This window comes from Podarcis erhardii, assembly GCF_964252035.2.
Source record: "Podarcis erhardii genome assembly, chromosome: 12".
Lineage (NCBI taxonomy): Eukaryota > Metazoa > Chordata > Lepidosauria > Squamata > Lacertidae > Podarcis > Podarcis erhardii.
The window spans coordinates 884,578-908,998 of record NC_138513.1 but is presented as its reverse complement, the minus strand read 5'-3'; the positions used below and the strand labels follow the sequence as shown (position 1 = coordinate 908,998).

The 24,421-nt window shown below is 52.2% G+C and overlaps 1 protein-coding gene across 2 annotated transcripts in view; it reads right to left on the bottom strand.

The window, feature by feature from the left end:
- The window catches only part of AGAP3 (ArfGAP with GTPase domain, ankyrin repeat and PH domain 3), a 102,113-nt gene extending 80,785 nt beyond the window's left edge, over positions 1-21,328 (bottom strand). For both annotated transcript variants that reach the window (XM_081834221.1, XM_081834223.1), the window contains exon 1: positions 21,046-21,328. In XM_081834221.1, the coding sequence (XP_081690347.1) occupies positions 21,046-21,313 (268 nt within the window). In that variant the 5' untranslated portion in view covers positions 21,314-21,328. The remainder of the gene's footprint in view (positions 1-21,045) is intronic.
- Between the last annotated feature and the right edge of the window lie 3,093 nt (positions 21,329-24,421).

Below are 24,421 nucleotides of genomic sequence, written 5' to 3'. Positions count from 1 at the left end.
AAAGGACACAGGAAAAATAGTTGCCCATGGGTGGGGGATGCTATGACATGAACACGCTGCGTTCCTGGCCCCGTGAAACTTCTTTCCCAGAGGGGCTTCCCTGGCACCGACTTCATTCCCTTTCTGTCCCCAGTTTGCCCAAGAAATTGGCAGAGTCCATTTCCAGTGCAATTCCACTTCCATGGGACTGCCTCTCCCGGTCTGCCCCACGAAGGACCTTAAGGTCCACAAATGACAACACTTTGGAGGTCCCAAGTTGCAAGGAGGTTAGATTGGTCTCAAAAGGGCCAGGGCCTTTTCAGTACTGGCCCCGACTTGGTGGAACGCTCTGTCACAAGAGACCGGGGCCCTGCAGGACTTGACATCTTTCCACAGGGCCTGCAAGACGGAACTGTTCTGCCTGGCATTTGGTTTGGACTCAGTCTGACCCTTATGTTTCCCTCCCCTTACGGTTTTGATCTATGGGCTACTTTTAAAATGAGGCTGCATTTTAAATTACATTTTAACCTGTATTTTAAATTGGTGTTTTTTTTCCTAGTATGTTTTTATTATAATTTTACTGATGTTACCCGCCCTGAGACCAGGTCTGGCTGGGGAGGGCAGGGTATACAGTGGTACCTCAGGTTAATTACTTAATTCGTTCCGGAGGTCTGTACTTAACCTGAAACTGTTCTTAACCTGAAGCACCACTTTAGCTAATGGGGCCTCCTGCTGCTGCTGCGCCGCCGGAGCACGATTTCTGTTCTCATCCTGAAGCAAAGTTCTTAACCTGAAGCACTATTTCTGGGTTAGCGGAGTCTGTAACCTGAAGCGTATGTAACCTGAGCGTATGTAACCCGAGGTACCACCTTACCGTATTTTTCCATCTATAAGACACACTTTTTCCCTCCTAAAAAGTAAAGGGAAATGTCTGTGCGTCTTATGGAGCGAATGTGTGGTCCCTGGAGCTGAATTGCCCAGGGGCAAAAAGCAGATCATGTTGTTGTTTTTTCTTTTAGAAAGAGGGAAGAGGGTGTTGAAATGAAGCCGCTGATCGGCCAGCGATTGGGAGGGGAGATAAGGGACTCTGAAGATAAAGGAGGCTGCCTGGGAGGGGGGAGGTAAAAGCACATGGATCCTCAGGATTTTTGCATTGGGTCACCCCAAATTCACCATCAGATCACATAGCATGTCCATGGCTATAACCTGCACCAAAAAATCACGCATCCATTATTTCGTGGGGCCGCAATGGCGCAAAAACGTGGTTACAAAGCACAGATCCACATGGATCCTCAGGATTTTTGCATTGGGCTACCCCAAACTCACTGTCAAATCACATGTCTGTGGCCACAGCATGAACCACAAAAATCATACATCCACTGTTTTGTTCAGAAGGTTTTTTTCTTGTTTTCCCTCTCTAAAAACTAGGTGCGTCTTACGGTCAGGTGCGTCTTATGGAGTGAAAAATACAGTAAATTTGTTGTTGTTGTTGTTGTTGTTGTTGTTGTTGTTGTTGTTGTTGTTGTTGTTTCCATCGAGCCGTTTCCCTGTGGCATTGGGCTTCTACCTGCTGCCATTTGTCCCTGACCCTGCGCGGCATTTCTTCCAATTCTCAGGCTGCGTCCGTTGCTCTGGGAAACGAGGCTGAAGAGCAGCGCCCGTTCAAATAAAAAACGGCAAGGAGGGGGAAAACTATCCACCTGAACAGCGACCAGAAAACATTTTGCTCACTGCAGGTCTGCGTGATATTGCAACCCCAAAGGCGACCCAAATCCATCTCCCTGCTTGCTGGCATCTCCCCGCTGCTGAAGGGAGGAGTCCGGGGGGAAGGCAAGGCCAGCCGGGCATTGAGACCCAAAAGCTTCTGCAGGCAGTAGCTGAACAGGAAGAGCCTGCCTGGAACCTCAGCCGGGTTTATTAATAACACTTAGCAGAATTTGGGGCTGCTCAGCCGAGTCTCTAAATCCCACCTGCTCTTCTGCAGGGAGGCAAAATATTGCTCTGCCCAGGCGTATTTCAGAAGATACAGGCTGCACCCACTCCTTCCTTAATGGATTCAGATGACAAGGAGCAGCCCTTTGGGATCCGGGTGGCATTTATCCTGAGGCAGGCAAGCAGGGAAGCTGCCAGAGCTGGTGCCCACCAGAGCCCTTTCCGAGCCTCAAAGGGGACATTGTGTCCTCTCCTGGAGAACTTCTGCTGCAGCCTCTTTGTTTCTGCAGAGGCCACAGGCTGAGCCTCCGTCTCGCTTGGAAATCAGGAAACTGAGCCCCCAGCAACACGCCAAAGGCGCTTCCTTCCCATTTGCAGAACAAGTGTCAAGAGAAAGAGTCCCGTTTTGCTGTCGGAACAGGAGCAGCTGTCTGGGCACCACAGTTCAAGAAGGACACTGACAAACTGGAACGTGTCCAGAGGAGGGCAACCAAAATGGTCAAAGGCCTGGAAACGATGCCTTATGAGGAACGGCTAAGGGAGCTGGGCATGTTTAGCCTGGAGAAGAGGAGGTTAAGGGGTGATATGATAGCCATGTTCAAATATATAAAAGGATGTCACATAGAGGAGGGAGAAAGGTTGTTTTCTGCTGCTCCAGAGAAGCGGACACGGAGCAATGGTTCCAAACTACAAGAAAGAAGATTCCACCTAAACATTAGGAAGAACTTCCTGACAGTAAGAGCTGTTTGACAGTGGAATTTGCTGCCAAGGAGTGTGGTGGAGTCTCCTTCTTTGGAGGTCTTTAAGCAGAGGCTTGACAACCACATGTCAGGAGTACTCTGATGGTGTTTCCTGCTTGGCAGGGGGTTGGACTCAATGGCCCTTGTGGTCTCTTCCAACTCTATGATTCTAGGATTCTAATTTGTTCCTCCTGGCGGATGAAGCGTCACGGCAGTCGTTCCCTTAAGCCATTTGCCACCTGCCTTTTGCAACCTGGCTAAACAGTAGGTCTCTGCAGCTGGTTTGGACCACAACTCCCATCAGCCCCTGCTTGACACAGCTCCACGGCGGTGGGGCAGCAGGTGGGAGCACAGTCACGCTGGACTGGGGATGATGGGATTTGTAGTCCAGCTTGGAGGGTGCCAAGAGGGGGAAGGCAAAGCTAAGGAATTCGCTGTTGTGGTTGTTACTAACTTGTGATTCTAGGTTCTAGGGAGTGTTGCAGCACAGGAAAATACAAGAAAGGCAAAAGAGCCCCTAGTTCCATGCACACCCTTCCATGTATGCCCCCCCCCATCTGTAGACCTCCGGGTGGTTCACAACATAAAACTGCAGTATATAAAAAGGGGGGGATTTGAGGCCAGGTCTCCCAGACAGATGCTTTATAGCCAGATTTTAAATCTGCACCAGCTCATTCAGCACAGGACTTAAGAACCAGGTTGTGTGCAGAACTGGAAACTGTTTTACACCCCAAGGCTGCATATTTGACTGTGGAACAGGATCCCTCAGAAAGAGGTGGTCTCTCCTTGGCTGGATGTTTTTAAGCACCGGTTGGATGGCCACCTGTCAAGGATACTTGAGTTGAGATTGGGTTGGACTAGATGATCCTCAGGGGTCCCTTCAAAGTCGGCCATTCTAGGATTCTATTATTCTCCCCTGTCCCAGTTGGATACTTTATCACCAACCTGCCTCCCTGTTTAGGGAAGTTTTTAATATTTAATGCTGTATTGTTTTTAACACTCGATTGGGAGCCACCCAGAGTGGCTGGGGAAACTCAGTCAGATGGGCGGGGTATAAATAAAATTATTATTATTATTACTACTACTACTACTATTATTATTGTTACTCAAGGAGACAGAGCTGGAAAATATTTTGCATCCCAGGGAACTGCACTCAAGTGGGAAAGTTAAGCAATATATTGATATATAATCCAAAACCAGTTTGAAGTCCGTATTGTGATATCGTGACCTGGCAATATACTGCAAATCCTGGGATTTCTCCTGGTCCCGCCCTGCTCTTCGCTGCACTAGCGACGGAGAGGAAGGTCACCGCAGGACAGAGATCTTAAGCCCTGGTTGGCACTGCCAGATGGGCACACACGTCCCCTCACCCCCCTCCTCCTGCTCAGCGGGTTTGCCTTTTGCTTCTGACCCCTGGGGAGCCTGGCAGGCGGGCAGAGAAGGTCAGGCAAGCTTCCTCTCCAGCTGTGAGCTTGCTGGCCAGATGTGCAGCAGCTCAGGCAGGCGAGAGACTCTGGCGGACTCTGCAGGTCAGGAAGGCACCGATCCTGCGAGGGCTACAAGGCCTGGCCTGGCTCTCCTGCCAGGGAGAAAAATGCAAGCTGGAATCTAGGAACCTTGGGGGCAGCCAATCTGCGGGGTAAAAGCCTGCTGGTTTGGGGAGAAGGGGGTTGCAGGAAGCGCCATGAGGGCAGGCAGCTGTCCTAGCACAAACTGTGATGGATCCACACCCAAGACCCCGATTTCTCTTAAGAAATCAGCCAGGAAGCTAAGAAGGCCAGTTGAGGATGTCCTGAATAACACAAGCAGAGTCTGCCAGATTAGGCCAGTGGCTCAACCCGTCCAGCCTCTTCTTCTCACAGTTTCCTCCCAGATGCCCATTATGGGAAATCCACAATCAGGATTCGAACACAAGAACCGCATTCCCCCCTTCTGTGGCTTCCAGCAACTGGTATACGGAAGCACTGCTGCCTCCGACTGTGGAGGGCAGAGCCAATAGCCCTTTCCTCCTCCCTGAATTTGTCCAAACCTCTTTTAAAGCCATACCTGCCTCCTCTTTTAAAGCCATACCTGTGGCAGTGAGTTCCACAGTTCAACTTTGCACTGCATGAAAAACTTCCTTTTATTTGTCCTGAATCTTCCAGCTTCATTGGACACCTGGCCCGGGAGCGGGTTCAAGGTGGGGCTCCCCACACACAAGAGAGACCCCCACACTCCACAGGCTACCCTTCCCCTTGCGGGGGTTGGGCTAGATGACCCTCAGGGGTCCCTTTCAGCTCTACAATTATATGAATCTGCTATTCTCCCTCCACAAGATGGAGACCTCCCTCTCTGGGTTTCCTAGGCAATGACAGAAGCCAAGGAGGCTCTGGGCTCTCGGGCCAAAAGGCTTTGCCAATTCCCACTTCCAGCTGCAGGACTGGGAAGCAACCTCTTGCCTTTGGCAAGGAAAGGGAGACACTCCGTGGGAAGAGGACTCGGCTGGGGAGGCAGGAGGCAGATTTATGTTGGGGCTGTGGTGAGCCAGCAGGCCTTCAGAAGCAACCAAGAACCTGGTGGGTGGTGGGGAGTAGATGAATCGGAGAATTACAGCGTTGGGACCCCAGGGGTCATCTATCCCAACCCCCTTCAATGCAGGAATCACACCTAAAACATCCAGGACAGACAGCCCTCCAGCCTCTGTTGAAAAACGCAAGATGAAGGAGACTCCAGGGGAGTCTGTTCCACTGCCAAACAGCTCTCCCTGTCTCAATGTTTACTTGCAATCTCCTTTCTTGTCAATGGAAGCCACGGGTTCGAGTCCTACCCTCCGGAGCAGGCGAAAACAAGCATGTTCCCTCTCCCATGTGACAGCCTTTAAGATAGTTGAAGGTGGCTCTCGTATCTCATCTCAGTCTCCTCTTTTCCAGGCTCAACATACCCAGCTCCTTCAGCCGTTCCTCATCAGGCTTGGTTTCCAAATTCTCTGCCCACGTTCCAGCTTGCCACAGAGTAAGAGAATACGAGAGCTGGAAGGGAACCCCAGGGGTCATCTAGTCCAACCCACTGCGGGGCAGGAATCTCAGCTGAAACATCCCTTGTCCATATCCTTCTTAAATGGTGGTGCCCAGAACTGGGCACGGGACTCCAGGACAACCTGCTCTTGGGTGGGGGGCTTCAAAGCCTGACCAGCCTGGTCAGGACAGAGGAAAGGAAGCCCTTCTTCATGCAGCACATAAACTGTGGAACTCCCTGCCACTTGGGGCAGAGATGGCCACCAACTTGGAGGACTTTAAAAGAGGATTAGACAGATTCACAGAGGAGGAGAGAGCTGCCAGCAGCCCTTAACCACCCTGGCACGGCTCTGCCAGGGGCCAGCAACACTTCTGAATCCCAGCTGCTGGAAAAAATGTTTAAAATAACCTTTTCTTAAAGAAAACCCCCAAAGCCTTCCTTGGAGGAATTCTAAGTGCCAAAATCCCATTGGAGCAGGAAAGACTATCTATGTTCGCAACTACAGCTGTGCGGATGTTACTGGCCCAGAGATGGAAAGAAGATCAAGTCCAGAGAAGGCAGGCAGATCAAGTGGATGAATTATGCCAAAATGGCCAAAATGACCGGAAGAATCAGAAATCAGGAAGACCAAAATTTCAATAAGGAATGGGGAAAATTTATAACCTATCATAAAAACCATTGCAAACAGTTAAAACCTTTAGTAGGATTGGAATACCACTCGTAGTTTAAAGGTGAACTTTGGACACAACGGAGAGGTAAAAGATTTGGATTATCATAAAAGATGCAGGAGGAAATGATTAACAGTAGGACCCACATTGCTTTTCTTGGGAGAAAAGCAATGGCAAACCTAGACAGCATCTTAAAAAGCAGAGACATCACCTTGCCAACAAAGGTCCGTATAGTTCAAGCTATGGCTTTCCCAGTAGTGATGGATGGAAGTGAGAGCTGGACCATCAAGAAGGCTGATCGCCAAAGAATTGATGCTTTTGAATTATGGTGCTGGAGGAGACTCTTGAGAGTCCCATGGACTGCAAGAAGATCCAACCGATCCATTCTTAAGGAAATTAGCCCTGAGTGCTCACTGGAAGGACAGATCCTGAAGCTGAGGCTCCAAGACTTTGGCCACCTCATGAGAAGAGAAGACTCCCTGGAAAAGACCCTGATGTAGGGAAAGATGGAGGGCACAAGGAGGAGGAGACGACAGAGGATGAGATGGTGGGACAGTGTTCTCAAAGCAACCAGCATGAGTTTGACAAAACTGTGGGAGGCAGTAGAAGACACGAGTGTCTGGCGGGCTCTGGTCCAGGGGGTCATGAAGAGGCGGACACAACTAAACAACTAAAAAACAACAGGACCCACAAAGGGGAGGAGGAGGGAATTCTGGGAAATTCCTGGGAATCTTACTTATATGTTTGATATGTGACTGTAAAGTTTTAATCTGAAAAACCAAATAAATATATGTATTGGGGGGGGGGGAGAATCCCAGTTGCTGGAAATTGTGGGATGGGAGAGAGCTCTTATGTTCAGCTCCACCTTGGGGCGTCTGGCTGACCACTGCCCTGATGCAGCAGGCTCTCCTTGGATTCCCAAATCGAGCCTCCATGGACAGAGCCAGTCTACCTTGAAATGGCAGAGAGAAAGAGTGGGGAAAGGCTCCCCTTTGGAGGCATTTGGTTGGCCGCTGTGAGAAGAGGCTGGAGGGCTGGAGGAGCCACTGGCCGGATCCAGTTGAAGGCTTTCCTTGTTTTGCCTTTGTCCACACATAGCCAAGGAAGGAAGAGGGAAGGAGGAGTCCCCGGAAGGTGACAGCCGTGCCTGTCCTCCGGCCCCCCCAGGGAGCCACCACTGGGGAAACCCAGGCGGAAGCCGCAAGAAGCCGCCCACAGCCACCTGCGCAGCCCAACAACTTCCTGGTGCTGTCCGCAGAACTTCCTGCCTCCCGGGGCTGCTCTGAGACAGGCAGGGTCAGGCAGGCAGCGCCAGGGAGGTGGGCAAGACATGCCCAGAAGGGCACTTCTAGGAGGAAACCTCAAGGAATTCGGCAGCTTGGCAGAATCCCTTGGGGTGACTCCAAAGAGCTCAAAGAATCATTGAACTTCAGGGCCAGAAGGGACCCAAGGATCATCTAGTCCAACCCCGTGCAATACAAAACCCACAGCTGATCACCCAGATGCTGACTCCTCTCTCCAAACACCTCTGTTTCCTACTTCTGAGAGCCAGGTCACTCACTGTCTTTCTGAAGGTGAACCTCTTTTTAATATTGTATTTTAATATTGTATTGGAAGTCGCCCAGAGGGCCTGGGGAAACCCAGCCAGATGGACAGGGTATAAAAAATAAATTATTATCATCATTATTATCATTATCATTATTATTTCAATACTCCCCCCTCCCTTTTCCCTATTTTTGGACAGGCATAAAATTGAGATTAATCTCTTTATTGCCAGATCCTGAAAGGGAGCTTTTAGCTGTGATTTTCGCATTGCAGGCGGTGGGACCAGATGGTCAATATCATGTTCCCCTTATACAAATCTAGGGTGCAACCACATTTGGAATAATACTATAATATTGTAGAGTTTGAAAATGTTCAGAAAAGGGCCACCCAAATAATTGAGGGGAGGAGCGACTCCCTTAGAAAGAAATGTTGCAGAGTTTCGGACTTTTCAGTTCAGAGAAGAGGCTAGTGAGAAGTGACATGTTAGAATCACAGAATTGGAGAGTTGGAAGGGACCACACAGGGTAATCTAGTCCAGCCCCCTGCCATGCAGGAATCTTTTGCCCAATGGGGGGGGGGGGCTCAAACCCACAACTCTAATAAATTACAGTTGTACCTTGGAAGCTGAACAGAATCCATTCCAGAAGTACGTTTGACTTCCAAAACGTTTGGAAACCAAAGCACAGCTTTTGATTGGCTGCAGGAAGCCCCATTGGACTTTTGGCTTCCAAAAATAGTTGGCAAACCGGAACACTCACTTCCAGGTTTGCGGCGTTCGGGAGCCAAAACGTTTGAAAACCAAGGTGTGACTGTATTATAACGCGTGGAGAACTTGTGGACCTTCAGTGATGTTGAATGAGGAGATTCAGGGTGGATGCAATAAAGTTAACCTGTGGAACTCCCTCCCACAAGAGATAGGGGTAGCTTGAAGAGAATATTAGAGGAATTCATGGATACAGATATCCATAGCTGGCTCTGTTCTGCCTCCACAAGTCAGAGGCAGCAATGTTTCTGAATCCCAATTGCTGGAAACCCCTAGAGGGGACAGCATTGGACTTGAGTTCGAATCCTGATCACTGATTTCCATTTGAGGCATCAGGAAGAACTTTCTGACAGCACTGGCATTCAGTGGCAGCCACAGAGCATGCCAGGCAGCCTGGACGAAACGGCGGCTGAGGGCAGTGCCAGCCTGTGAGTCAGAGGGCAGAGATTCCTCATCCAGCTCCAGCCTTCTGCCCCCACCCTGCCAGTCAGCTGGTGACCCAGCCCCCACCCCAACTCCCACGCCAGCTGCCGGAGGGGAGGGAAGCAGCTGCCCCATGGCTTGCCAAGGCCTGGAGGGCAGTGACCACGGGCAGCTCAGGCCCCTTCATCACAGCAGCAGCCCCTCGACCGCCCCATGGAGCAGAGGCGGAAAGGGAGCCTGGAAGAAGTGGGACCCCCCAGGGAAGGCAGGAAGCCCCCCACCCCAAGTGGGCTTCAGCCAGCCCCCTTTTCCAGCCTGGCCTACCTCGCAGGGCTGATGTGGGGACGAGGCGGGGAAGATGGGAGAAGCAGGCAGCAACCTCCCTTTGCCCCTTGCCAGCCAAAGGACTTCTGCATTTTTCAGGAAACTCAAATTGTTGCCTCTGCGATTCCATTTGTAACCAGCTCAACGTTGTATTTGGTGTTGCATCCTGGAGCCCTGACAGCTGCCACTCCCTCTTCCAGTTCTCTCTCCGAAACAAGGCTCCCTTTTTGTAAAAATCCACCACCAAAAATCCCCTCTCTTGTTGATGTTGTTTAGTCGTTTAGTCGTGTCCGACTCTTCGTGACCCCCTGGACCAGAGCACACCAGGCACTCCTGTCTTCCACTGCCTCCCGCAGTTTGGTCAGACTCATGTTTGTAGCTTTGAGAACACTGTCCCACCATCTCGTCCTCTGTCATCCACTTCTCCTTGTGCCCTCCATCTTTCCCAACATCAGGGTCTTTTCCAGGGAGTCTTCTCTTCTCAGGAGGTGGCCAAAGTCTTGGAGCCTCAGCTTCAGGATCTGTCCTTCCAGTGAGCACTCAGGGCTGATTTCCTTCAGAATGGAGAGGTTTGATCTTCTTGCAGTCCATGGGACTCTCAAGAGTCTCCTCCAGCACCAGAATTCAAAAGCATCAATCCCCTCTCAAAACACCTCAATTCCCTGATTCTTAGAGCTGAGCTCTCTCTCTTAAGGCAAACCTCTTCTGCCAAGTCTTCGTTTCCTTGACAAGTTACAGACGGGCATAAAATTGAGATCCATCTCGAAAATCACATTATTTGTAGATGGGGGGAGGGACACACACACGCAGCCCACCTTTTGCTGTGCTTCATGCATTGCAGAGGCTTGGACCAGATGACCTTTGGGATTCCCCCAATTTCTACGATTCTATATGCCAACTTTGATTTGGGGATGCTTTCAGGCTGGGAGCAGGAGAGTTTTCTAGGGACCCGGGGGCAAATTCCTGACTTCTTAGAATTGGGGGGGGGGTTAGGAATCACGGAGCCACAACACAATATAAGATTCAGTGCAGTAACATTTCCAAAGAACAGGATTTGGGGGAGCCTGCAAGACCCCAAATATCTGAGCAACAGGGTGGATAAAAATCAATGGTTTTTTAACAAATTTAATCAGATTTTTTAAAATTTAAATTGGATTTTTAAAATAAAATGCTTTTGGAGGAAAACCCTTTCTAAAGATAGTTTTCTATTTAGAATACATTATAGTCCAAAGGCTATTCATCAGGAAATAAGGTTTTGTTTTAAGTTTTTCATGTGTGCTAAAACTCAGTCTAAGGGTTTGTTTGTTTTTTAAAAAAATGTTTAACCACATCACTTAACAAACATGGATACATAGGTTCTAATGTTATTGTTTTAGTTAAATAAATTGTTTAAATTGTTACTAAGGAAATGATTATTCTTCTCCTTCCATTAAAGTACAGCAGAAAAGTTGTCCAAATATAAGCAGTTAACTTATTAAACCTCACAATAATTTCACAATTGTCTGTCTATGTATTTCTAATAGTATAACCAAATCTGTATTTTTTTATATAACTGTAAAAAGTACTCTGAAAATTTATTATTCCAAAAATGAAACCTTCATCTGATTGCAAATGTTAAGATTATACCAGCAAGAATGAGTCTTTCTGTAAAAAAATAATGATTTAAATCAAGTCTTACTGACTAGTGATTTAAATCAATTTGATTTAAATCAAATCCTCCCTGCTGAGCAACCACGCCCTCAGACAGACCCCACCACAAACACACACACCCCAGTCTCTTGGGCGAAGTTTGGCCCCGTCACCTGCAATGGGGAATCTGCGGGAGGGAGGCCAAGTTCCACTCACCCGCCTGGCCTTGGGCAGCCCCCTGGGCACCACATCTTCCTCATATGCCTCTCCCAAGCAGATGCCCCCAGCAGCACCTGCCCTCTCCCTGCTCAGCTGCCCCAGCGACCAGCCCAAGGCATGGGTCAGGGTGGCACAACATGGCAAGATGCCCACTCAGAGGCACCTGGGCCCAGGCAAACTCAGGGGTGCCAGGTGCTCTTTCTGTGTGCAACAGGACTGGCATCAGCTGCCCATCTGCCAGGCTCTCCTTGGCTTCCCTGGCAGGAGGGAAGTTGGAGAGGGTGGCATCAGCCCTGTCTCACATGGCAGAGTCGCCTGAAGCCAAGCAGAGGGAGCTCAGTTGCTGGAGCATAATAATAATAATAATAATAATAAAATTTTTTATTTATATCCAGCCGTCCCCAGGCTCAGGGCGGCTAACACCAATAAAATAACAGTGAAAACATAATAGGGGGGGATTTAAAATACAGGTTAAAATGCAATTTAAAATGCAGTCTCATTTTAGTAGTAGCGGCCCATAAATAAAACCGTAAGGGGAGGGAAACATAAGGGTCAGACTGATTCCAAACCAAAGGCCAGGCGGAACAGCTCCGTCTTGCAGGCCCTGTGGAAAGATGTCAGGTCCCGCAGGGCCCTGGTCTCTTGTGACAGAGCATTCCACCAAGTCGGGGCCAGTACTGAAAAGGCCCTGGCCCTAGTTGAGACCAATCTAACCACCTTGCGACCTGGGACCTCCAAGGTGTTGTCATTTGTGGACCTTAAGGTCCTCTGTGGGGCAGACCAGGAGAGGCGGTCCCATAGACTCTTAATCTCAGGGTTGTGGGCAAAAAGATTTCTGCATTCATTGCAGGGGGCTAGGCTAGATGACCCCTGGGGTCCCTCCAGCTCCAGAATTCTATTTTTCTAAGGCAGCGGCTGTGCCAGTGTCAGGATGTGTCTGCTGCACACAAGCTACGTGGTGGCAGGCCCCAGAGTGCCACGTGGTGCCGTGGGGAGTGCTGTGGGTGGGTGGAGAAGGGGAAAGGTGGCCCCCACATGTGGGCAGAGGGCGAACGTCCTTCTGAGCCTGGGCCTCCACTGCCAGGTGGTAATGTTTCTTACGGTCAGGCCGATGTGCAGGATTTAGCCCCGTGAGCAAGACCATAAGCCCAAAGGACTCGCACTCAAGACCAGCAGAGGCAGCTGCCAGGAAGAGGGGTGCTGAAGCCCCAAGCAGCCCCCACTCCCCCCCCCGGCAGCCCAGATAGCAGACGGCAGCTCCCTCCTTGCACTGTCCCCCCCCTGGTTTGAGAGGAAAGAATCTTTGAAAACGTGACAGAAATGTCTTCTGTTGCTTGGAAACCAAACGGCAAAATCAAGCGAACCCCCTAAATTACTATTCTTAGGTTCTGGAGCGGGTGGTCGCAGACCAGATCCAGGCGCTCTGGGAGGAAGCAGGTTTTCTGGATCCGTTTCAATCGGCAATTAGGCCTGGTCTGAGCACAGAAACTGCTTTGGTCTCCCTGCATGACCACCTCTCTTGGGAGAAAGAGGGGGGAAATTTGTCCCTGTTAATTCTCCTTGATGGCTCAGCGGCTTTCAATTCCATCCGCCATGGGATTCTTTTAGACTAGGGGTGGGTGGAACCGTTTTGTGGTGGTTCCGGTCCTACTCAGACGGTTTGTTCCCAGAGGGTGATGCTTGGGGGGGGTGTTCTTTGGCCCCATGGAGCTTTCACTGTGGGGTTTTTGAGGACTCAATTCTATCCCCTATATACTGTTCAACATCTACATGAAACCACTGAGTTGTGTTATTCTGAGGTTTGGGGTACGCTGTCGGCAATATACTGATGACACACAACTCTACTTCTCCTTGACACCTGCAGGTGAGGAGTGGAAGTGCTGGAAGTCTTGCCTCAGTAATGGACTGGATGAGAGCCAACAAACTGAAGCTCAATCCAGATACGACTGAGGCACTGTTAGTGGGTGGTTCCTCAGACCAGATGGCTGGGAGGTGGCCTGCTTTTGATGGGGATACGTTTCCTCTGAAGGAGCAGGTTAGTAGCCTGGGGGTCCTCCTGGATCAGCTCGGGGCTCAGGTGGCCTCAGTGGCCCGGAGTGCCTTCCATCATCTTCAGCTGGTGGCCCAGCTATGCCCCTATCTGGACAGGGAGAGCCTACCTACTGTTGTCTGTGCTCTGGTATCCTCAAGGTTAGATTACTGCCATGCGTTCTACGTAGGGCTGCCTCTGAAGACTGTTCAGAAACTTCAGCTGGTGCAGAATTCAGCGGCCATGTTGCTCAGCGGAGCAAGACGGTCTGAGCATCTTACACCAATTCTGGTCCGACTGCACTGACTACCGATAAGTTTCTGGGACCAATTCAAAGTTTTGACCAATAAAGCCTTAAACGGCTCAGGACCGCAATACCTCAAGGACCACCTCTCTCCATATGAACCTACCCGGTCCCTGAGATCACCTTCCGAGGTCCTTCTTTGTGTGCCTCCTCCTCGAGAAGTCCGCAGGGTGGCAGCACGAGAACGGGGCCTTCTCTGCAGTGGCTCCCCGTCTGTGGGATGCTCTCCCCAGGGAGGCTTGCCTAGCACCACCATTACATCTCTTTAGGCACCAGGTGAAAGCATTTCTCTCTAACCAGGTCTTGGCTGATGAACATTCTTTGGCCTTTTCTGTTTCTGGGAGGGGGGCGAAGGGTTCGCTTTTGCTCTTGTTCTTATCACGCATTTTGGCTTCTCACTTCACATTTCTATGTTGTGAATCACCCTGTGGTCTTCAGATGAAGGGTGGTACACAGATTTAATAAATAATAATGAATAATAATACTATGGTGCTCGTTCCACAATAAATGGTGACCTATGAGATTAGGAAAAGAGATACGAGGGAGTTGCCAGTGCCCACCCACCCCACAAAAAATGGGTCAGGCTGAGTGGCCAAGAAACGTGTGGGAGGGTGGAAGGAAGGAAGGGAAGACTAGAAGCTTGTCTTTGACAGAGCCACAGAAGACGGGCGGGTGCCTGTCCCCACCCCCAGAACACTTGTCGCCTCCAGCACAAGACAAATTGCAAGAGACAGGCCAACGCCCAGGAATCTGCCACACTCCGGCCCCCCAGAGCTGCTTGTGGGTCAGTGGAGCTCTTGAGCCACAAACACAAGGCAGCTGCCGCAGGATCCAAGCACAGCAAAAGCCACAGAAAACCCAAAAGAAAAATGTGGGGCGTTTCGTACCCTAGCTGTAAGAGCCCCAAGGAGGGGGTGTGGCTGGGAGCGACCCACAGAATCATAGAATTGGAGCGGTGGAAGGGAACTCCAAAAGACATCTAGCCCAACCCCTGCCATTGCAGGAATCAGAGCCGCCTCCCTGCCACACTGCCGGACCACCCCAGACTTCAGTTCTTCCCCCCGCCGGACTCCAAAATCCAGGGTTCTTCAGAGACCCCCAAGCAGCCCAAACGAACCATGCAGCCCAAGCAAAGGGGCACAACCCACAAATCTGGAATGGAATGGGGAGGCCATGGGCACTGTGCAATATATATATATATATATATATATTACCAGCCCTCTGCCCACAATACACTTTTGGGGGGGGGTGCAGTGGAGAAGAGCAGAGTTGGCCACTAAGCCGGTTGCCCACTGTCTGGCACCAAGCAAAAGGCAATTTGTTCCAAGCCAAGCTTTCCTTTGCAAATCCTGACTTGAGTGTCCCTCCAATGAAGGTGGAACAAGCTGGTTTTCTGCTGCCTGGATTCAAACTACAAGAAAGGACATTCGGACTAAACACCTGGAAGGACTTTCTGGCGGAAAGAGCCATTCAGTGGTAGAATGGACTCTCCTTCCTGGGAGGTTTTTAAGCAGAGATTGGGCAGCCATCCGTCAGGGATGCTTGAGCTGAGATTCCTGCATTGCAGGGGGGTGGACTAGAGGACCCCTGAGGTCCCTTCCAACTCTGCAGTTCTACAATTATATGACTCCCTTTCCCATGGTTAGCTCAGAGTTAAGAGTACCTGAAATGGGAACGGGCACAGGAGCAGAACCTGTTTCTGGGCCCCAGGATGGCTGAATGTCCCAGAGGCAGAGAGCAGGACCCCTTGCAAGCCTTGCTCTCCCCCCACCCCCAGCCCAAAATTGCAGAAGGGAAGGAAGCAACTTCTGCCACAGCTTCACTGTGATACAAAATTGCTTATAACACACATAGGAATGTATCGGATATATTTAATTCAACTGAGATCTTAGGAAGATTAAACTACAAAGCCGAAAGTTTCAGCTGTGTGAATTCGTCTTTCGCTAGCGGTAACACAACAAAGAAGCAAACGACATGCTGGGCATCTGTACAGTTTTGCCAAATTATATACAGTCATACCTTGGGTTACAAGGTATTTCGGGTTTTCGGGTTGTGCACTGCGCTGAACCCAGAAGTACCGGAACGGGTTACTTCTGGGTTTGGGCACTCACGCATGGACAGAAGCACTAAATCACGCTTTGCGCATGCACAGAAGCGCCGAATTGCAACCCGTGCGTGCGCAGACGCAGCGCTGTGGGTTGCAAATGTGCCTCCTGCACCGATCACGTTCGCAACCCGATCGTCCACTGTACAGTGGTACCTCGCAAGACGAATGCTTCGTAAAATGAAAAACTCGCAAAACGAAAGAGTTTTTCGTTTTTTGAGTTGCTTTTGCAAGACGGATTTCCCTATGGGCTTGCTTCGCAAGACGAAAACGTCTTGCAAGTTTGTTTCCTTTGTCTTGCAAGTTTGTTTCCTTTTTCTTAAAACCGTGCATTCACTTCGAGGAGCAACTCATAGCACGCGGTGTGGTAGCCTTTTTTTGAGGTTTTTGAAGACTTTGGTGATTCTTGAAGCTTTTCCAAAGTCCGTGCTTCGCGAGACGAAAAAATCGCAAGACGAAAAAACTTGCAGAACGAATTAATTTCGTCTTGCGAGGCACCCCTGTACTATATTTGAAAGAGCAGGTTAAAAGTTCTGTAAGAGCCCCTTTCCTTGATCCATAGGAACACAGGTGGACTAAAAGCAAGAATGTCTCATTTTGTATCAACTGCAGGGGAAGCTGTATCCAGTTAATGACTAAGCAAAATAGGACTCCTCAGAGGCGCCACAAGAAGACCAGAAAGTATCGTCCTTTATGTTGGAAACATCAGGCGAAGAAACTCACTTTCCATTTTGGTGTCTCTTTCCCAGAGAAGAAGCTCTTAGGGGATATGTGAGACCACAATGACACTGAGACCTTCTCCCCCTGATGCTGACAGGGCCTGAAAGCAACAAGGTCACCTCAACAAGTCCTAACAAGAATCAGAGAACTGCAGAATCGGAAAGGACCCCAAGGGCCATCTAGTCCAACCCCTGCAATGCAGGAAGAACCCAGGATAAACCAAAGAAAGGCAAGCCAGTTATTGGGAGCTACACGTTGATGCTGACCCCTAATTAGGGAATGGCCCCTAGTTAATGGAGATCTTCACTAAAGACTCCAGAGGAAGCTGAATGGTTGTGGGGCGAGAGGAGAGGTCCTCCTCCTTTTGAAGCAGAAGCTGGCTAGAGAACTGGAAGTGGGGAGCAGAGACAAATGGGGCTGCTCCCCACAGAGGGATGTGGAAAGCACCCTCAGAAAGAGCAGAATTAGGGCATGAGCTTTTTGACTTGTACATAAATTGTCTGGAGTCGGGTGAACAGTGAGGTGAAACTGGAAGCACCAAATCCCCCACGCGAGAGATCATTAGGAAAGGAACCGGAAATGAAACTGCCATCATGCCATCTATAATGTGATTTGGGAGGCCTGCGCCCCGTTCTGTTCGCCTCTCCTCCAAGAGGATATCGCACAGCTAGAGAAGATTCCGAAAATGATGGAGAAGGGGATGCAGAAACTCCTCTCTGGGGAAAAGTTGCAGCACTGGGGGGTTTTCCGTTTACAAAAAAAGGTGGACAAGAAGCGACAAGACGGATGTTTATAAAATTAGGCACAGTGCAAAGTTTTTCTTCCTGTCTCACAATGCAGCTTTGTGAGCCACCATCGAAAGGGAGATCCAGAACTGACTAGAGAAAGTCCTTCCTTCAAGCAACTTGTAGGCAACTTGAGGAATTTGATCCGGCCCACCTGCAGGGCTCCTCCGAGGTCCTCCTGGCCTGATCACCACCGGCACACACCTAGTGAACAGGTATGGCACAGGTAACAACGCCAGGGCTTTTCAGGTACTGGGGGAAGCCAGCCGGCGTCCAGCAAGTGGCAAGGCCAAAGGAAGGCAATTCCTAAAGGCTGAGGACCCCGTGGGTCAGGCAAGTCACCGGCTTCAGCACCCAGCCTCCCCAACGGGGCCACCAGGGATGCCAGCTGCTGAGGTGCCCCCCAAATCTGGGCCATAGCAATCTAAACATGGCCAGACCAGTCTTAGAAACTCCGATATGTCAGCTAGGTACCCAATGGCACCTGAGAAGCAAGGTTACAGTCAGCAAAACGGAATGTCTACTTGCCATTTTTGGGGAAGATGGCTCTCTAAAGTCATTTTTCCAAATGAGGGATTGAGTGTGATTGAACATCCAGCCATTTCATATGACAAGGCTGAGATGGGTGAAGAGCTTTGAGAACTTAAAGGAGGAAAGTCCCTTGATCCAAGGACAATCCACCTATATATTGGCCTATCCCGACCTCTTTTTCTTAAGGTTGAGACAGATCATTCATAAAATAGGGACATTCTTCGGGAGTGTGAACTAGGCTGGGGTGGGGGGGAGCAAAGATAAGCCACAACAATTCACTTTAACATTCCTTCCAGTAGCACCTTAAAGACCAACTGAGTTAGTTCTAGGTATGAGCTTTCGTGTGCATGCACACTTCTTCAGATACACTGAAACAGGTTTCCTGTTTCAGTGTATCTGAAGAAGTGTGCATGCACACGAAAGCTCATACCTAGAACTAACTCAGTTGGTCTTTAAGGTGCTACTGGAAGGATTTTTTTTATTTTGTTTTGACCATGGCAGACCAACACGGCTACCTATCTGTCACTTTAACATTGGTCTCTTCTCCTGCTCAAGGCTGCACGGCAAAAGCATTTCGGTTCCTGAAATTCATTCTGATTGTGCAGATAAAATAGAATGGATAGAATTCTACAGGACGTGTTGCTAGTGTGTGAAAACAGTCAGGATCCAAGGATCCAAGGTGCAGGCGCGCACCTCCAGATAGTGGAGACGTCAGGCACCCTCCTGGAACTCAGGCATCTTCACTTGGTTGCAAGTGGCCAGGAGCCAGGTGCAAAATGCGCCTGGCAGATTTCGAACACAGACCCAGGACACCCAAGGAGGCTGCCTTTGAGGAGTTCCCTTGGCTGCACCTGAATGCCACATAGAGATTCTGGAAGGGAAAAGGACACCCACAGAAGGATACAGGATGGGTGCAGGGTTCAACGCCACCCTCACCCCTGGACTTCCAGCATTGAAGGCCAGAACTGGATGAGTCCTTGGCATAAGGCTGGCACCTGTGGGTTGACCTGGCATTTCCAGCTCTTGACAAGATCCCCGCCTCCGAAACCAGTGATGCCCTCTCAGTCCCAGGTGTCTCCTTTCAGGGGGGGGGGGGCTCTTGCAAGGCTCCTCCCTTCCTACCAAGCAATGAATGCCAGGCCACAGATAGACAGAAGGCACCTCTTTCTGATTTTTCCTGCTGCCGCCAAGGCCCCATCCTGCCCCTGGCAGCAGAGTGGACATACTTTTGAGGCTCCTACCAGCTCCCAGCACTGCGCTGGTTCACCAGAAGTGGCTCAGTCATGCTGGCCACAGGACGCGGAAAAACTGCGGACAAACGCTGGCTCCCTCGGCCTATAGAGCGAGATGAGTGCTGCAACCCCAGAGTCGTCCGCGACTGGACCTAACGGTCAGGGGTACCTTTACCTTTTTACCAGCTCCCAAATAGTAGTGGGAGGCAGAAACCCCCTGCCCTGATGGATCATCAGCGGAAGCTCAAAGTCCACCTCCCTTTCTTTTTTTCTTTTCTTTTTTGAAACTATGTGTGGCTTCCATTCCCTGCAGCAGCAACCTCCCTCCCTCTGATCCTGCCAGCTTCTGCGTGTCTCTTTCCTTCTTCTTCCACCCAGGGATGCCCAGGAACAGTCCAGACTCTGCCCTTCTCTTCACAGGGGTCCCCCCCCAAGTACACCCCAAGCTCCCCCGGATGCAGGTGGCCCTTCCCAGACACCATCGTCTCTCTCTCTCTCCCCCCCCCCCGCCCTTTGTCCCACGCCAGTCTCTCACCCGGAATCGTTTTCTTCCTTTGAGGCTCCCCGAGAGCTCCTGCCAAGCAGCACAGGTGGGGAGGTGGCGCTACAGGTTTGCCAACCTGCCAGCGGAGCGCAGGTGCTGTGCTGCCTCAGGGCAAGGCTTTCGGAGCAGTTCCACGCCCAGGTCGTGCGCAGAAAGTGCCACCCGCCTTCCCTGCCCGACAGCTTCCACTCCCCCAGGCTGCCCTTCTTAGCAAGGGAGAGGGAAATGGGGTGTGGGCAGAACAGCTGGCATGGCTCCCGCCCCCCAGAGCCCCCCCCCGCCATGCAGAACAACAGCAATGGGCGCAGGCAGTGCCACGCAGAAGGGCCTCCTGCGCAGAGAGATGAAGCCGCCAGCAGAAACCAAGGGAAATGGAGGGTGCTGCCATCGCCGCCACCGTCTCCATGGCACTGAGCCCCCACCCCCAGGGTCCGCCCCAGAGGGATGCTTTCACACCCTGACCCCAGCCAAAGGCAGAAGGGTTCTCTGGCCTGGGCACTCCAGCCCCAGGACCCTTCCAGAGAGCACCCGCTGGGCCTCAGAGCACCGGCATGAAAACAGTGCCTCTGAGCTCGTGCAGAGAGTGTTTCTATAACTGAAGCCAGGTTCACCGCAGAGTTTACCAGGCAGGAGAAGCAGAGGGTGGGCAGTCTTTGGTTCCTTGGAGGGGTTTGGGGCCCTCCTCACAAACCGCCAAGGGTCCTTGCCTGCAACAACGCCCAGTCAACCTCCCAAGCCCAGGACCCCCTTGCTGGAAGGCGGATGATTTGGGGGCTGCCCACCTGTTTTTTGGGGGGCCTTCCTGGGGTTCAGAATGAGCTGCTTTGCACGCCAGGCTCCACTGCCCAACCCTGGAGGTTCTCCAGACCCCCAGCTGGCCAACAACCCTCCATCCCTTTGGGGCGCATCTGGCAGCATCAACATTTGCCAGTCCCCTCTCTGGCCAGGAAGGGCACAGCCAAGGGCAGCCACAGGCATGGGGTGTGGAGGGGGGCACAGCGCCACCCAGGGAACCTGGCGCAAGAGAGGCTGGCTTTGTGCGAGGAGGCCAAGGGGGTCTCCTTTCTCCCCCTCCCCAAAACCAGGGTCCCTTGCAAAGTGCCAACAAACTCTGCCAAGTGCCAAAGCACGTGGTGTGGTGGTGGGGGGGATGCAAGAGGAGAGAACGGAAGGAAGGAAGGAAGGAAGGAAGGAAGGAAGGAAGGAAGGAAGGAAGGAAGGAAAGGAGGAAAGAAAGGAGTGACATTTGGCAAGGGATTAATCACAGCCTCTCTGCAGAGCCAATAAAACCTCCCCCCCCCAATCGGGAGCTCCATTTTCTGCTGCAGGAGAGAGAGATGCACACATAACAGCCCCCCCCCCCGGGCGGAGGAGGCGGGGGCGGCTCCTCTGGCAAGGCAGGCGCCGCACAGCCCCTTCGGCCGCATCCTTCCCAGAGCATCCCCGAGGCCGCGCGGCGCCTGAGAGCCCCCGCCCCATCCCTTGACCTCCCCCCCCCCGCCGAGGCCGCCGCCCCTCCTCGCCGCCGCAGGAGCCCCGGCGCCCCCGGCCCTGCCCCCCCCCCCCGCCAGGGGTCTCACCCTCGATGGAGATGACGTGCTCTCGGATCTGGCTCTGCAGCGCCAGGTCATCGACGCGCTCGACCAGGTCGTAGATGGCGTAGATGTTGGGGTGCACCGACTCGAAGCGCCCGATCTCGGCGCGGATGGCCGCCGAGTTGGACAGGCCGAACTGCGGCGAGGGCGCGCCGCCCGCGCCCGACGGGCCCGACGGGCCCCCCGGCGCCGCCAGGCTCTGCTGCGAGCCCGGCCCGCCGCCCTGCCCGCCCGGCCCGCCCTGGAAGTTCATGGCCGGCGCGGGAGGAGCACGAGCACGACGACGACGACGGGGATTAGGAGGAGGAGGAGGACAAGGGCGAGGGGGCGGACGAGGCTCGACGGGGCGGCGGGCGCGGCGCGGCGGGGCGGCTCAGCGGCGCGGGGCGGCGGCGTCCGGGGCTGCGGGCTCCCGGCGCTGCATGGCGGCTCCCGGCGCTGCTCGGCGGCGGCTGGTCCTCCTCCTCCTCCTCCTCCTCCTCCTCCTCTCCGGCCGGCGGCCCCGCCAGCAGCACAAGCAGCAGCGGCAGAAGCGGCGGCGGCGGCCCCGCGTCACGCAGCCGCCCCCGCTCCTCCTCCCGCGTCAGCGCCGGGCTGGCACCGCCCCCGGACGGAGGGAAGGAAGGAAGGAAGGAGGGAAGGAGGAAGGCAGGAAGGAGGAGGGCGGCCGAGAGGGAGGAGGGATGCAGGGATGCGGGGCCGGCGGCGAGGGAAGGAGCCGCCTGCGCAAGCCCGGCCAAGGCTTATGTAAGGCGCGCGGCCGCGCCGTCGGGGGGAGCCGCGCGTGGCCCTCGCCCGCCTTGCGGGGACCCTCGGAGGGGGCCGGGCGGGGGTCCCGGGGCAGGAGGAGCGCAGCAGCAACAGCAGCAGCAGCAGGAGCGCGGCTGGTAACGGGCAGGCCGTCGGGGGGCAGCCTCGGAAGATGAGCCCGCCGGATGGATCAGCCCCAGTCCAGCAGCCTTTTCCCACGGGGGCCGAGACAACGTGGCTCCTAGCCTTCGCCGGCCCCCTCCCCCTGGCAGGGGCGCCAACCTGAATAAAATATGGTGGGCGCACCCTGCATAACCAATCACTAGATGTGGCACGTGCACACCATTTTAATGGCAATGCCCATCAACTTTGGGGGGCTCAGCCCCCTCAGATATTTTATTGGTGGGGGGTGAAGGGATCTCGCCCCCTAAGAGAGGGCTCCTGTGCCTCCAAGATGGCCTTCTCCAGCCCCACAGCTTGGCCAAAGCGTCCTTTGGAAGCCCATCACTTCGACTCTGTGCTGAGAAGCCCTTCCTTCCTTCCTTCCTTCCTTCCTTCCGCCTGCCCAGTTTGGTGCCTCCAACAGGGGAGGTGACAGCGGCCGCAGTTGGGGGGTGACCCACACCTCCTCCAAGGCCAGGGGCGTACCTAGGGGCTGGCTCCCACTGAGGGTGCAGGCGCAGGGGGAAGGATGCTTCCCAAAAATCTCAGAGTAAGATGGAGAGAGCCAGAGACTGAGAGCTCCTTGCCAAAGAAGGGGGCCTAGAATGGGTCAGTTTCGGCCCTCAGCCCAACCCAGAGAGCGTGGAGTCCATTTCATTTATTTCAGAGACTTCTGCCTTTCAAAACACAGTTTTCTCAAGGCTTCTCACAACAAGTGTAAAGCATTTTTTGAATAAGAAACATCAATATCTAAAATACTAACAACAAATATAAAACAAATTTTAAGTAGCAAACACCAGTATCTAAAATATTAAAAACTAACAGAACAGCATAAACCAGGCCAGCACAGCAAGACAGGAATGGCAGATTCATTGTTTTTTAAAAAAACAACAACCAACAAAACACAATTTAAAACAAAGAGGATCATTAATTGAAAATCCAGTCCATCTTCTCTCTTAACTCTCTAAATATGTTTTTTTTATCACTCATTGCTTCCTTATCTTTAGTTACACCCAGGGCTTTTTTTCCAGCTAGAACTCACCACAACTCAGTTCTGACCCCTCAGGTGGGCACCATTGCCATTACAATAGAACAAGGTGAGTTCCGGCACCTCTTTCCCCAGAAAAATAGCCCTGGTTACATCGCAGAACTGTAACACCGGAAGGGACCCCCCCAGGGTCTTCTAGTCCGACCTCCTGCAATGCAGGAATCACAGCTAAAGAATCATTGGCAGATGACCATTCAACCTCTGTTTTAAAAAACCCAGAGAAGGAGGGCCCAAAATCTTCCCAGGTAGTACATTGCACCATCAAACATCTTCGTGATGTTTAGCCAGAATCTCCTTCCTTGTAACTTGAATCCATGGGTCCGGATCCTGCCCTCCAGAACAAGAGAAAACAAGCACGCTCCCTCCTCCATATTGGGAGATGGCTCTCATATCTCCTCTCAGTCTCTTCTTTTCCAGGCTAAATACCCCCAGCTCCCTCAACCGCTCCTCATCAGGCTTGGTTTCCAGACCCTTGGTCATCTTGCTTGCCCTCCTCTGCCCACCTTCCAGCTTGTCAACATCCTCCTTCAATTGTGGTGCCCAGAATTGAACACAATATTCCAGGTGTTTGTCTGACCAAGGCAGAAGAGAGATGGACCATGACCTCCCTTGACCTGGAGACGGTTGACTCCTGTTCAGCTTGTGGTCTATACTAAGATCCCTGATCCTTTTCCCCATGTCCTGCTGTCAAGCCAGCTGTCCCCCATCCAATATTTGCACATCTGGCTCTTCCTATCCAAGTGTAGAACTTAGGGAGGGTCCCTTCCAACTCTATGATTCCATGTCCTGAATCAGGGATCAGCAAACTTTTTCAGCAGGGGGGCGGTCCACTGTCCCTCAGACCATGTGGTGGGCCAGACTATATTTTTTTGGGGGGGGGGGATGAGAGAATTCCTATGCCCCACAAATAACCCAGAGATGCATTTTGAATAAAAGGGCACATTCTACTCATGTAAAAACATGACGGTCCAGATTTAGAAGGTGATTGGGCCGGATCTGGCCCGCGGACCTTAGTTTGCCCACCCCTGTCCTGAATCTTCCAACCTTGAGAGTACACATTGCAGGATACAGCCCCTTGTCTGTATGGGTCCAGAGTTCCCTGCTTCCTTTGGCTGGGGGTGTTGCCCCCAGCCCAATCCCAGATGGATTGCTCAGGGCATGGCTGTCCTTTTCACACCATTCTGGGCATCTGCGTGTGCTCCCCCCCCCCACTCCTGGACCCACGCAGGAGGAGTCTTGGCATTTATTTCCCCCCCCCCCGCCTAATTGCTGCATGGGATTACTCTGCCCAGAGAGGAGATGTGCTCACTCAACATGCCTCCCCAGAGAAGCCCAGTTTTGACCAGCAGCCCTGTGCCTTCCGGGAGGTCAGCTAACTGGGGGTCAGCGGAGGGCTGCAGA